Here is a 14658-nt window from a genome sequence, read left to right on the forward strand (position 1 = left end):
AGTTGCCTCCTCCCTTCCCCACACACAGCAGCCTCCTGGGACAACATCCTACTTCCAACTTGCAGTTGCCTCCCGTCCCACCCCCCCCACAGTGGCCCCCTACAACATCATCCTACTTCCACCCTGCAGCTGCCTCCCATCCCCAACACACAGCATCCTCCTGGGACAACCTCCTACTTGCTGCCCACAGCCTGGAGCCCCCAAAGCATGGAGGGGCTTAGCGAGCCACACAGCATTCCCGCTTCACACCTGGGAAGTCAGCCCCTCACTGAAGTGGGTCCTGCGCCCGCCAGCTGTGCACGATCAGAGGTGTGAGGTTATGGACCTGGTCACCCACTGTGCAGAGAGGCGTCAGGTCATGGACCTGGTCACCCGTTGTGCACGATCAGAGGTGTGCAAGGTTCCAGACCTGGTCACCCGCTATGCACCATCAGAGGTGTGAGGTGATGGACCCAGTCACCCGCTGTGTACGAATAGAGGTGTGTGTGGTTAGTGACCTGGTCACCAGCTCTGCACAATCAGAGCCACGCGAGGTTGCAGACCTAGTCACCAGCTGCACCCAATCAGCAGCTTTTGAGGTTAGGGACCTGTTCACCTGCTGTGCACAGAAGTGTGAGGTTATGGACCTGGTCACCCCGCTGTGCATGATCAGAGGTGTGCGAGGGTTAGGGACCTGGTTACCTGCTGTGTCCAATCAGAGCCAGGCAAGGTTACAGACCTAGTCACCAGCTGCGCCCAATCAGAAGCTTTTGAGGTTACGGACCTGGTCACCCACTGTGCGGGATCAGAGGTGTGCCAGGTTAGGGACCATGTGCGTAGTGATGGACCTGATCAGCAGCCAAGACACCTGACGTTTCCAGTGTCATCCCGGCTTCTTTCAAAACTTGAAAAGTCTTCAGATATTTCCCAAAAGCTCGTCCATCTTTGAAAACGATATGCGTGTGCACAGGTGATACCGATGACTGAAGATTGAAGGTTAGAGCATTCCAGCCCCATGCCCATGTCCCATCCCATCGGTGAAAACTTGAGCACAAACATCTCCCTCTCTGAAGCTCCCTGAACCCGGTGGCAGGCCTGGGACTCAAGGTCCGGTGTCCTGTCAGTTACACTGAACAAAATGTAATTCAACACTGGCCATGGGCCCTATGCTTTAAAAACCACATAGAAACCTCCCGAAGAACTACAATCTATGAAAGTTTTCATGGCTAGTATTTTAGGACGACTGACCAATCTTGACCTAAATCAAAGCCGACACTGCCCAAATTAACTCTGACCCCAGCTTCGTGCAAAGGCAGCCATCCCCTGGCCGTCGGTGTGACCAGCAGCCTGGGCACAGACAGGACCAGCGCCGGTCCCTCCCTGCACCTTAAACAGGCTTCTGAGCTGCTGTTCATGATCAGTGATGGTGATGCCCAGAGCAGCTTTCCAGGAAAGCAGTAAACCTTTCAGGTCCTCACCTCACAAGGATGGCCATGTATAAATCAACCACCTTTGTTACTGTCCTGCCATTCTCAAAGAGGGGATGGGTTAAACTTCTTCCTCCTCCACATGCCCAACACAAGGCACACCTGCCCCAGCATGAGGCTCATCTACTTAATCCCGGGAAACACACAACCCACAATCAGAGGCCGTGCACAATCAGAGGTCGCGCACAATCAGAGACCACATACAATAAGAGGCTGCACAGAGACCACACACAATCAGAGACCACACACAGAGACCCACACAATCAGAGGCCACAAAGAGGCCAGAGGCCACAATCAGAGACTATACACAGTCAGAGGCTGTGCACAAGCAGACGCCACGCACAATCTCTGCAACCTCAACAGAAACTGCTTCTGATCATTCACCTGAGGCCACCAAGTTTAAATGAGAGGCCCAGGTTTTAAAAGACACAAGGAGTTCTCTGAAGGCAGACTCCGTGCATTCCACTATCAGCACCATTTGTGCCTGTCACAGTCAGGAAGAACCACAACCAAGTGTCGGTGCCCTTGCAGTGCAGGGCGCTGCGTTTCTCCCCCTTTCCAAACCCGCGGCGGCTCCTGGCGACCCAGCGTCTCTGCTCAGTCAGGCGCCCCCAAGACCTTCCTCCCTCACCTCACAGGGGAGCTTCTGCAGCCGGGCTATCTGGCTCATCACTCTGATTCAGTCACTTACACCCTCATTCCAGGCTGAAAATCTCTCCTGAAAATATCCAAATCTTACCCACGTCAGGCTCCATCTTTTCCCCAGAGCTCCTCACCCCCTCCAGAGCAGCAGCTCTGGTGCCTGTGCAGCCGGGGCCTGGGGGCGGATCCGTGAGCACCAGAGCTCCAGAGCACCCAGCCCCTCAGCCCCTCTATGTGTCCCCTTACTCCCTGCTCCCTGGCGTTAATGCCCTCCATCCTCTATTTCCTGATAGGCAAAAGAGGGTTAATTCTAAGAGTGCTAACCGAATTGGATCACTTAACACCGCGACTGGCCCAGAATACCCCTTGATCAATGACAGGTATTGCTGCGCTGTTACCATTGCGCTGGGTCCAGGTTTCCTGTGAGCCCTTTAGGCTCTTTGCCGTAAAGGCCACTCAATGGTCCTGTCCAAGCCTGTCTGTGGCAGATGGACAGGCGAGTGGCCGATGCACACGTGTGATGCTGAATGGGATCGTGCAAAGCTGGCCCCGCGTATTTTGGTCAACCTAATAAAAAAGGCGCCCATGCTTGCTTGTTGCCGCCCTGCGGTGTCCAGAAGGAGCCGCTTAAAGGCAACTGCGCCACACCTACCTTCTTGGAAGGAGACAGCAAGACCAGATTGGCTGGAGCTGGGAAGTTGTGCGCTACAGATCAGGGCTGCGTGACCCAGGGAAGGCATCACTCGAAATACCTGCTGGAGGGTGGCCAATCCGACCCGACCGTCCACCTCCAGGGTCAGCCACGGGGCTCCTCTTGATGTGTCATCCTGATCACCCCTCACAGAGCAAATGAGCCTTTGACTTCAGCCTGTCCTAGGTGCAACACCGACTCCCACCTCCCACGTCCTGAACCAGCCTGTCCCGGGGATTGCTGTGGACATAGAGGAGCAGGCCAGAGACATCTAGTGGCATTTCCTGGCAAGGACACTCACCATGCTTGACTATAAAACTCGGGTCAACTGGTTTTTCGGAGGGGCTGTAATTTACTTGTGGCACGCATGGATACTGATTGACCCAGGGAGGGGCATGGAGGAGGCTGAAGGAAAACCCATCGTGACTGCGCCAGGCATTCCCGCACACACCGACATCTTCAGACTTGGGCGGCGTCCTAGTGTTACAATCAAACGGAAGCCCAGAGAAACGAGGGAGCTTGTCCAAGACCAGCAAGAAGTATGTGAGCAGCTGGCATTCAACTAAGTCCTTCCCTGGATCCATCCGCCCTTCTCCCCGCCCCCACTCCCACCACCCTGCCATGGTGCCCGATAGACACAGCAGGTCTGAACATCTGGCACCCCAAAAGCAGAGTAGGGAACAGAGCCGGTTTCTCCAGTGAGAACTCACATGCAGCCCACTCCCCTTCTTGCCAAATGCCTTCGGACTCTGTGCGGTAAGGTCTGCAGATGTGGCCTCACTCTGCGCCAGGAGATCCGGGTGGCAGGCAGCGTTTTGGAGAGTGCACCTCCAGACAGGAGAGAGGCATCTGACAGGGCTCGCCAGCTAATCCATGAGATACAGGACACCTGAGAGAAGGGCCGACAAACCCCACAAAGTCGCTCCTAGCCTGGAGACGACAGGGCCATGGCGGGCTCCTCCCAGCCCACGCTTCCCACAGGTCTTGCTGCAGCCTGTGGTGCTTGTCAGGCGCGAGGAAGTTTCCCAGGGCAGGAGCTCTCGTTGCACAGCAAAAGCGGCACAGGCGATGCAGCAGGGCGTACTTCAGCCCAGGGCTCAAGAACCACGGGGTGCAGCGCGGCCTGCAGCAAACCAGACACATCAGAAGCCAAGCTCCCACCTTTTACATTCAGTGACATTAAACGGAGGGAGTTATCTGTAGCAATGGTCCTCCTGGGGGACCCGTACAGCACGCATGACCACCGACACTGACCACGAGTCCTTCCTAGGTCCTGGGGGCTACCCCACTTTACACGCACGGTTCCATGCACAAATCTATGCAGGGCAGTTGTTAGCCCCAGCTTAGAGATGAGGAAAACGCTGCTGGAAAAGTTAAGTGAGAAAATCAGACTTCAGCACACCTCAAGTCTCCAATACCACTACTACTCTATGTGCTAGGGTCTCAAGGGTTGGGTGTGTGGCATTTTAAGTGACTAATCGTAGGTGGTTTTCTTCTCTCCTACACTTGTTTAGCCTGAACGTGCACGTACATGCTCTGCTGCAGGTGCACTGCCGTATGTGGACCAGCAACGCTCTTTCCTGCCTCGGGTTCTCGTCACTGCCTTCCGGAAAGCTCTCGCCTGCTTTACAGCCAAGCCAGGTAGGCCTGGTCAGCCGCACAGTCAAATTCCTGCAGTGTCAGAGCTAAGTGCTGGCTGAGTCTTTAACAGCGAAGACAGCGGAGTAATGGGGATAAACTGAGCAAAACTGTATTGTAACGCAGATGAATGTCTAGAAGCAAAAGAAGCTGACACCCCTAAGAGAGCAGGCGATTGCCTCTCACTATGATGTTAATAGCAGTTTGCTGTTTCCAGTGCCTCCATGTGCCAGGGTTTCCAGTCAGCGTTTGTGTCTATCTGCTCCTGGGCTACCTGATCAAAGCTCTGCAGAGATCAGGGATATCTAAATTGACCCACTATCTGCAGGCTGGCTGCTCAGAGGCCGTGGTGTGGAACGGCCAGGACATCTCTTAGTCATACGGGGCACAAGCACGTCACTTGCCACTCCTGTCTTTCTATTTCATCAAACCCTCTTTTCTCCTGAATATTGACCATAGCAAAGTCATTAGCCTTCGAGATGCATTTGAAACATCAACTTGCTTTGTTCAAGAGGTTTAAGCCACACTTAAGTCTTTCTTGCCATACTCAACACACATGGCCGGCCGTTTCTGAAGTCAGTGTTTCTGGAACAAAAGCCTTGGCCTGCCCCAGTGAACATTCACAATGAGCACACTGTCGCGAGGCTGCTTGGCCAGCCAGCAGGGGGCAGGAGAGAGCCGCAGGGGCCGCGTGGGGTCTCTGCAAACCCCTCTCACTCCCTCAATCAAGGGCGGTGCCTCCTGCCAATCCAGCGGCTTCCTCCAAGGGGAAGAGGCCTCTTCAGCTGCCACCGCACTGATTTCAGGCGGCTCAGCCAATGGGGCAACAGATTCAACAGAGTCCCATGTTGTTAAAGAAAAACTTCTGTTACCAGGCAACCTTAATGTCAGATTCAACGTAAAATAACCAACAACATTGTTTCCAAAACAACATGCTACTAGTGCCTTATCCTTAAATGCTGCTTAAATACAGAAAAGTATGAGGAAAAAAGAGCATGGCACTCACTCCTTAAAAAATAACCCCTCTTCCAGGTTCATTTTACCCATATCATAAAAACTTAGAACTGTGGATTTCTTACAGGAATGTGGAGTGGGGGTGGATCCCCACGCTGACCCAGCTACCCCCTGGTCAGTCACCCCCCCCCACCACAGGGTTCACACCTCTCCAGGCCCTGTCACCTCATTAAGAAAGGTAGTGTCTCTGAGCTCTCTTCGCAGGAAGCACCGGAACAGGAGCTACAGACACACACCCACAGCTGCTTTGAAATCTTGAATATATTTAAGGATTTCATTATTAGTTTTTTAAAACTGTAAGAACAAACTGAGCCTGGTTTTAACCTCTCTGCCACAATAACACCGTGTACATCTGTCTTTTACTGTTTGTTCCTTCTCCAGCAGCTGCTGCCTGGCTGGCCGACTGCAGAACAAGAGCCTCTGGTACTCCCGGGACGCCTTTGTAAAAGCGTGACCACCACGATCACGTCTCAGGACGCGGCACATGTTAGGGTCGCCCACAGACCACCATTCCCACTGCCTAGAAGGCACTGAACGGGCCTCCTGCTCTTTGTAAATGTGAAACTAGGCCTCATAAAACTTAGAAACTAGGCCTCACATAGAAAAAATTAACACCAGGTGGCTCTGGATAGGGTCCCACCCTGCCTCGATAGGGTCCCACCCTGATAGGGTCCCACCCTGCCAATTCCGGGAAACAACCCCATGGGGTCCCACCCTGCCAATTCCGGGGGTCCCACCCTGCCTCGAAGTTCCCGGAATCAGCAACTCCAAGAAAAAACCTCATAAGGTCCTGCTCTAACCAATTAGAACAAAACACCTTGCTCAGACCATAGCTAGACCCAATTACCACGCGCCTAAAGCTTTGTTTGAATTTCGCGCCTTAAGCTGTGTTTGAACTTGTGTTTGCCTATATAAACAACCTGAAACAAGCACTCGGGGTCCCAGGGCCAACTTAGAGCTTGGGACCCTAGCGCGCTAGTAATAAATAACTCTCTGCTGTGAATCTTGTGTCGGTGGTCCTTCGCGGCGACCCCTGCCCAGGAGGGAATCGACAGTTCGGTTCCAACATTTGGTGCATTGGCCGGGAAGTGGGGTCGTCCGAGGACCCCCAACCCATCCGGCGGAGACCCATCTGGCCCGGGCCACGGACTGCTGACTGAACGGACCTACCAGGTACTCTCGTTTTGTTCTGTCTGTCTTGCCGGCTAACTCTGAACTCTGGGGAGTACTCCTTCTGAATTAAGTGGGGAAGGGGGACAGACGTGTCCCGCACCTTCCCACTTGCACCCTGGGGGACGCCCTGGCGGTAGTCTGGGAGAAGTCTAACGACTCAGTTAGCCTCTTCAAATCTGTAGGCAGGCCGCCCCTGCCGTCTGAATATTTTGTGATCTTGTGGCGCCACTCTCTGGCCGCGCGGCTTCTCCTTACTTGTCTGGTCTTTGTTTTTGTTTCTTTTGTTTTGTCCTTGTTATATGTGGACGAAATGGGACAGACGTTGACGACTCCTTTGTCTCTAACCCTGACTCACTTCCCTGACGTCCGGGCTCGAGCCCACCACCTCTCTGTAGAAGTCCGTAAGGGACGATGGAAAACATTCTGCTCGTCCGAATGGCCAACCCTCAATGGGGAATGGCCCCGGGACGGAACATTTAACCTCTCAATTATCTTGCAGGTTAAAGCAAAAGTGATGGATCCTGGGCCACTCGGACACCCGGACCAGGTGGCCTACATAATTATTTGGGAGGATCTGGTCCGAAATCCTCCCTCTTGGGTGAAACCCTTCCTCCATCCCCCTTCCCCATCCCAATCTACCCTCCTTGCCTTAGAAGCCCCAAAGAATCGGAATCCAGACCCGCCTAAGCCAGTCCTCCCAGATGAACCCCAGAGGGATCTCCTCCTTCTTGACCCCCTGCCTCCTCCACCTCAGAACCCCCTTCTGGGACCTCCACCTTACGCTTCACCCTTGCCCCGTCTTGTCCCCAGCTCTTTCCTCTACCACCTCGGCCCCTACCCTTTCTCCAACTTCTCCCTCGGCCCCTCCCTCCACCCCGTCTCCTTCTCCAGCCCCGCCCAAACTCACCCCTCGGACGCCGCCGCCGACACCTCCTCGTCTCCGCTTGCGGCGGACTGAAGACCCAGAGGGCCCTTCTACTTGGCAATCCTCCCTTTTTCCCCTCCGTACTGTCAATCGCACGGTCCAGTACTGGCCCTTCTCTGCCTCTGACCTCTACAACTGGAAAACCCATAACCCTTCCTTTTCCCAAGACCCCCAGGCCCTAACCTCGTTAATAGAATCCATTCTCCTCACTCACCAGCCCACTTGGGATGATTGCCAGCAACTTTTGCAGGTCCTCCTAACCACTGAAGAAAGGCAGCGAGTCCTCCTGGAGGCCCGGAAAAATGTGCCAGGACCAGGAGGCCTCCCAACCCAACTTCCCAATGAAATAGACGAGGGATTTCCCCTCACCCGCCCAGACTGGGACTATGAAACGGCACCAGGTAGGGAGAGTCTCCGAATCTATCGCCAGGCTCTGTTGGCGGGTCTCAAAGGGGCAGGAAAGCGCCCCACAAATTTGGCCAAGGTAAGGACCATAACTCAGGAAAGGGATGAAAGCCCGGCAGCCTTCATGGAAAGGCTTCTGGAAGGATTCCGAATGTATACTCCATTCGATCCAGAAGCCCTAGAACATAAGGCTACCGTAGCTATGGCATTCATAGACCAAGCTGCATTAGATATAAAAGGAAAACTCCAAAGGCTAGATGGAATCCAAACCTATGGATTACAGGAATTGGTTAGGGAGGCAGAAAAAGTATATAATAAGAGAGAAACACCTGAGGAAAGGGAAGCCAGGTTAGCAAAGGAACAGATGGAGCGAGAGGATCGTAGGGACCGAGTAAGAAATAAGCATTTAACAAAAATCCTGGCGGCAGTTGTGAAAGAGAAAGGACCAGGGAGAGAGGGAGAAAAGCGAAGGCGGCCAAAAGTGGAAAAAGACCAGTGTGCCTACTGCAAAGAACGGGGACATTGGATTAAAGATTGCCCCAAGCGTCCTAAAGACCAAAAGAAACCTGCCGCTGTCCTCACCCTAGGTGAAGATAGCGAATAGGGGTGTCAAGGCTCTGGAGCCCCCCCCGAGCCCCGGCTAACTCTCTCTGTAGGGGGGCAACCCACCACCTTCTTGGTGGACACAGGCGCCCAACATTCAGTTTTGACAAAGGCAGACGGGCCCCTGTCTTCCCGCACATCGTGGGTCCAGGGGGCAACAGGGGGAAAATTGCACAAGTGGACTAACCACCGGACAGTTAATCTTGGACAAGGAATGGTGACACATTCCTTCTTGGTGGTACCTGAATGCCCCTACCCCCTCCTAGGGCGAGATCTTCTGACCAAGCTCGGAGCCCAAATCCATTTCTCCGAGACAGGGGCCCAGGTATTAAATCGGGACGGTCAGCCCATCCAAATCTTAACTGTGTCTCTGCAAGATGAGCATCGGCTTTTCGACGCTCCGGTTATCACTAGCCTCCCTGATATTTGGTTGCAAGATTTTCCCCAAGCTTGGGCGGAAACGGGAGGACTCGGGCTAGCTAAGTATCAAGCCCCAATCATAATTGATCTAAAGCCCACGGCGGTGCCCGTGTCTATCAAGCAATATCCCATGAGCCAAGAGGCTCATATAGGAATTCGGCAGCACATTAACAAATTTCTAGAACTCGGAGTGTTGCGACCTTGTCGCTCGCCCTGGAACACTCCTCTTCTGCCAGTAAAAAAGCCTGGTACTCAGGATTACAGGCCTGTCCAAGACTTGAGAGAAATCAACAAAAGAACAATGGACATCCATCCCACGGTCCCCAATCCTTACAACTTACTCAGCACCTTAAAACCAGGCTATGACTGGTATACAGTATTAGATTTAAAAGATGCTTTCTTTTGTTTACCTCTGGCCCCTCAAAGCCAAGAACTCTTTGCCTTTGAGTGGAAGGATCCTGAGAAAGGAATTTCGGGCCAATTGACCTGGACCCGGCTTCCCCAAGGTTTCAAGAACTCTCCCACTCTCTTCGATGAGGCTCTTCATCGAGACCTGACCGACTTCCGGACCCAAAATCCAGACGTGACTCTACTCCAGTATGTGGATGACCTCCTCTTGGCTGCTCCTACAAAGGAAATCTGTATACAAGGTACCAGGCATCTACTCCAGGCACTGGGTGAAAAAGGATACCGGGCATCCGCCAAGAAGGCACAGCTCTGTCAAACCAAGGTAACATATCTGGGGTATATCCTGAGTGAAGGGAAAAGGTAGCTCACCCCTGGGCGCATAGAGACAGTGGCTCGCCTTCCACCACCACGAAATCCCAGGGAGGTACGTGAATTCTTGGGAACTGCTGGGTTCTGTCGCTTGTGGATACCCGGTTTTGCTGAACTGGCCGCCCCCCTTTATGCACTCACCAAGGAGAGCACCCCTTTCACCTGGCAGACAGAGCATCAATTGGCTTTTGAGGCACTAAAACAAGCACTCTTGTCTGCCCCAGCCCTTGGGTTACCGGACACCTCAAAGCCCTTTACCCTCTTCCTAGATGAAAGGCAAGGAATTGCCAAAGAGGTCTTGACCCAAAAATTAGGGCCTTGGAAAAGACCGGTAGCATACCTGTCTAAGAAGCTAGACCCTGTGGCGGCCGGCTGGCCCCCGTGTCTCCGTATCATGGCAGCCACCGCTATGCTGGTCAAGGACTCTGCTAAGTTAACCCTTGGGCAGCGACTGACTATTATTACCCCACATGCTCTAGAGGCCATAGTGCGGCAGCCCCCGGACCGGTGGATAACCAACGCACGCCTAACCCACTACCAGGCCCTCCTACTGGACACGGACCGCGTCCAGTTTGGCCCTCCGGTCACCCTAAACCCTGCTACGCTGCTGCCGGTACCGGAAGACCAACCAAGCCCACACGATTGTCGGCAAGTACTGGCTGAGACCCATGGAACACGGGAAGACCTTAAAGACCAAGAACTCCCAGACGCGGATCACACCTGGTACACAGATGGCAGCAGTTACCTTGACTCAGGTACCCGGAGGGCGGGAGCGGCGGTAGTAGATGGCCACAACACCATTTGGGCACAATCACTACCTCCTGGCACGTCTGCACAGAAGGCTGAGTTAATAGCACTAACCAAGGCCCTAGAGCTGTCAAAGGGAAAGAAAGCTAACATTTATACTGATAGCCGGTATGCCTTTGCAACGGCTCATACTCATGGAAGTATCTATGAGAGAAGAGGTCTCCTAACCTCAGAAGGAAAGGAAATCAAGAACAAAGCTGAAATAATTGCCTTATTGAAAGCCCTTTTTCTTCCTCAAGAAGTGGCTATAATTCACTGCCCCGGGCATCAGAAAGGACAGGATCCAGTCGCAGTAGGAAACAGACAGGCTGACCAAGTAGCCAGGCAAGCCGCCATGGCGGAAGTACTGACCCTAGCCACAGAACCTGACGAAACCAGCCACATAACTATTGAACATACCTATACCCCAGAAGACCAGGAAGAAGCAAAGGCCATAGGGGCTATAGAAAACAAAGACACTAAAAACTGGGAAAAAGGAGGGAAAATAGTCCTTCCCCAAAAGGAGGCCCTGGCAATGATCCAGCAGATGCATGCCTGGACACACTTGAGTAATCGAAAGCTAAAATTACTGATTGAAAAAACTGACTTTCTAATCCCAAAGGCAAGTACCCTCGTAGAACAAGTGACATCTGCCTGTAAGGTCTGTCAGCAGGTAAACGCTGGGGCTACCCGAGTGCCAGAAGGAAAACGAACTCGTGGTAACCGCCCAGGAGTCTATTGGGAAATAGACTTCACCGAAGTAAAACCTCACTATGCTGGATATAAGTACTTACTGGTGTTTGTAGATACCTTTTCAGGATGGGTAGAAGCCTACCCCACCCGGCAAGAAACGGCACACATAGTAGCCAAGAAAATTTTGGAAGAAATCTTTCCTAGATTCGGACTTCCCAAGGTAATTGGGTCAGATAACGGGCCGGCCTTCGTTTCTCAGGTAAGTCAGGGGCTCGCCAGGATATTGGGGATTAATTGGAAATTACATTGTGCCTATAGACCCCAGAGCTCAGGACAGGTAGAAAGAATGAATAGAACAATAAAAGAGACCCTTACTAAATTGACCTTAGAGACTGGTTTAAAAGATTGGAGACGCCTCCTATCCTTAGCTCTGTTAAGGGCCCGGAATACACCTAACCGTTTTGGGCTCACTCCATATGAAATCCTCTACGGGGGACCTCCCCCTTTGTCAACCTTGCTTAATTCCTTCTCCCCCTCCAATCCTAAGACTGACATACAGGCCCGGCTAAAAGGACTCCAAGCAGTACAGGCCCAAATCTGGGCCCCCTTGGCAGAACTGTACCAACCAGGACATCCACAGACCAGTCACCCCTTCCAGGTGGGAGACTCTGTCTATGTTAGACGGCATCGCACTCAAGGACTAGAGCCTCGGTGGAAAGGACCCTACATTGTTCTCCTGACCACACCCACAGCCATAAAGGTGGACGGAATCTCCACTTGGATCCACGCATCCCACGCCAAGGCTGCTCCAGGGACGCCCGGACCAACACCACCTGAGACATGGAGACTCCGACGCTCCGAGGACCCGCTCAAGATAAGACTCTCTCGTATCTAGCCCCTTGCTTGTTACTAGCCCTCCTTCCCTGCGTCGCTGGCAGTAATAACCCCCACCGGCCATATAACCTGACCTGGCAGGTGATTGATTTTAGTACTCATGAAGTCTTAGATAAAACCTCAAAAATTGCTCCTATAGGGACTTGGTTCCCTGACCTCTATTTCAACCTAGACAAAATAGCAAAAATAGATGACATGGAAGGGGGAGAATGGAGAAAACAGGCTAGAAGGGTGTCCGTAAGCCGGAACGGGTTCTATGCCTGTCCCGGATTCAGGACAGGAGAAATGAAAAAAACTTGTGGAGAAATAGATGCCCTGTTTTGCGCTAGTTGGTCCTGTATAACTACTAATGATGGAGAATGGAAATGGGCCACGAAACCCTGGTACATAACCATGTCCTTTGTCCAGCGCTGCACCAGAACCCGATATTCAAAAACTTGCAATCTGGTTCGCATCAAGTTTGAAGATGCAGCAAAATCTGATAACCGTTGGATATCCGGGTTAATATGGGGCCTATATTTATACCAAAAGCCACTGTACGGAATCCCTATCCAAATCAAATTAATAGTCAACCCTATCACAGCCCCTGTCGCAGTAGGACCAAACCAAGTTTTATCAGAAACAAGGAAGCCCCAGGTTCCTGCACCAAGAGAGCCTCAACCAAGAGCTCCTAAAAGCACTTCCCCGCCTCTAATCTCCACCTCTTCTAAATACACACCTTCAGCCCAAACCGTCACCCGTGGGCCCCTTGACCTAGGAATAGGTGACAGGCTCCTAAATCTCATAAACGGCTCCTACTTCGCTTTAAACCAGACAAAGCCAGAATTTACATCCTCTTGCTGGCTATGTCTGGCAACAGGCCCCCCTTACTATGAAGGCATTGCCTCCACTAATAATTTCACTAACTCCGCCAATCCTACTGGATGCGCATGGGAACAACAAAGAAAACTAACCCTGGCTGAAGTTTCTGGGTCAGGAACCTGCATAGGCCAGGTGCCCCCTAGTCATCAGCATCTTTGTAATGTAACCTTGACAGTACCCAGCTCCAATCACTATCTGGTCCCCTCCGAGACGGACTGGTGGGCTTGCAACACTGGGCTCACCCCCTGTATATCCACAGCCGTTTTTAGCAGTGGCACCCACTATTGCGTGTTGGTACAAGTTGTTCCCCGAGTATACTATCACTCTGGAGACTCCTTTGATCTCCGGTATGAGCAAAAAACTCATACTAGACCAAAGAGAGAACCTATCTCCCTTACCCTCGCCGTAATGTTAGGAATTGGGGTAGCGGCTGGAGTTGGGACCGGGACAGCAGCCCTAGTGCATGGTAACCATCATCTGCAACAACTTAGAGTAGCCATAGATGAAGACCTTAGAGCCATAGAACAATCCATCACAAAACTTGAAGAGTCCTTGACTTCTCTGTCTGAAGTTGTATTACAAAACCGATGAGGACTAGAAATTGTCTTTCTGAAAGAGGACGGGCTCTGTGCAGCCCTGAAAGAGCAATGTTGCTTTTATGCAGATCATTCAGGAGTAGTTAAAGATTCTATGGCAAAACTAAGAGAAAGATTAGACAAGAGAAAAAAAGAGAGAGAATCTCAGCAAAATTGGTTTGAAAATTGGTACAACCAATCCCCTTGGCTTAGCACCCTAATCTCCACCATCTTAGGACCCCTCATCCTGCTTATGCTCATCCTGACTTTCGGGCCATGCATACTCAACCGCTTACTCACCCTTATTAAAAATAGATTAAACATAGTACATGCTATGGTTCTGACCCAACAATACCAGACCCTCAGGACTGAAGAAGAGGCTCAAGATTGAGCCTCTGACACAAAAAGAGGAGGGAATGAAACTAGGCCTCATAAAACTTAGAAACTAGGCCTCACATAGAAAAAATTAACACCAGGTGGCTCTGGATAGGGTCCCACCCTGCCTCGATAGGGTCCCACCCTGATAGGGTCCCACCCTGCCAATTCCGGGAAACAACCCCATGGGGTCCCACCCTGCCAATTCCGGGGGTCCCACCCTGCCTCGAAGTTCCCGGAATCAGCAACTCCAAGAAAAAACCTCATAAGGTCCTGCTCTAACCAATTAGAACAAAACACCTTGCTCAGACCATAGCTAGACCCAATTACCACGCGCCTAAAGCTTTGTTTGAATTTCGCGCCTTAAGCTGTGTTTGAACTTGTGTTTGCCTATATAAACAACCTGAAACAAGCACTCGGGGTCCCAGGGCCAACTTAGAGCTTGGGACCCTAGCGCGCTAGTAATAAATAACTCTCTGCTGTGAATCTTGTGTCGGTGGTCCTTCGCGGCGACCCCTGCCCAGGAGGGAATCGACAGTTCGGTTCCAACAAATGTCAACCTTCCTAAGCTATGTTGTGTTGAAAATTTTTAACTGCAGTCCACACATACTTCTTTGTGTCTTGCTTTTATCGTAGAGGAATATTTTTATGGAAAATTAAGCTTGCAAAGTTGAAGGGTTTTCTGAAAGTCGACTCCTAATCCTGGAAGGAAAAAAAAAA

At 51.9% G+C, this 14658-nt stretch overlaps 1 protein-coding gene across 1 annotated transcript; it reads left to right on the plus strand.

Moving 5' to 3' along the window:
• The first annotated feature begins 6000 nt into the window (after positions 1–6000).
• On the plus strand, positions 6001–12128 carry LOC144333635 (uncharacterized). Its single transcript, XM_077958752.1, has 3 exons — positions 6001–9627; positions 10234–11048; positions 12036–12128. The coding sequence occupies exons 1-3, from the start codon at positions 8772–8774 to the stop codon at positions 12126–12128; spliced, it is 1764 nt and encodes a 587-aa protein (XP_077814878.1). The 5' UTR covers positions 6001–8771.
• Positions 12129–14658: the final 2530 nt, after the last annotated feature.

The sequence above is a fragment of the Macaca mulatta genome, chromosome 13 (genome assembly GCF_049350105.2).
Source record: "Macaca mulatta isolate MMU2019108-1 chromosome 13, T2T-MMU8v2.0, whole genome shotgun sequence".
In the NCBI taxonomy this organism is placed as follows: domain Eukaryota; kingdom Metazoa; phylum Chordata; class Mammalia; order Primates; family Cercopithecidae; genus Macaca; species Macaca mulatta.

Bases quoted from the DNA above. Each gene is read 5' to 3' on its own strand.
- LOC144333635 (XM_077958752.1), top strand. From the start codon at position 8,772: ATGGTGACACATTCCTTCTTGGTGGTACCTGAATGCCCCTACCCCCTC. The intron at 9,628-10,233 runs GTACCAGGCATC...CACATGCTCTAG, and splicing joins AAAGGAAATCTGTATACAAG to AGGCCATAGTGCGGCAGCCC. The intron at 11,049-12,035 runs GTCCTTCCCCAA...TCCCACGCCAAG, and splicing joins GGGAAAAAGGAGGGAAAATA to GCTGCTCCAGGGACGCCCGG.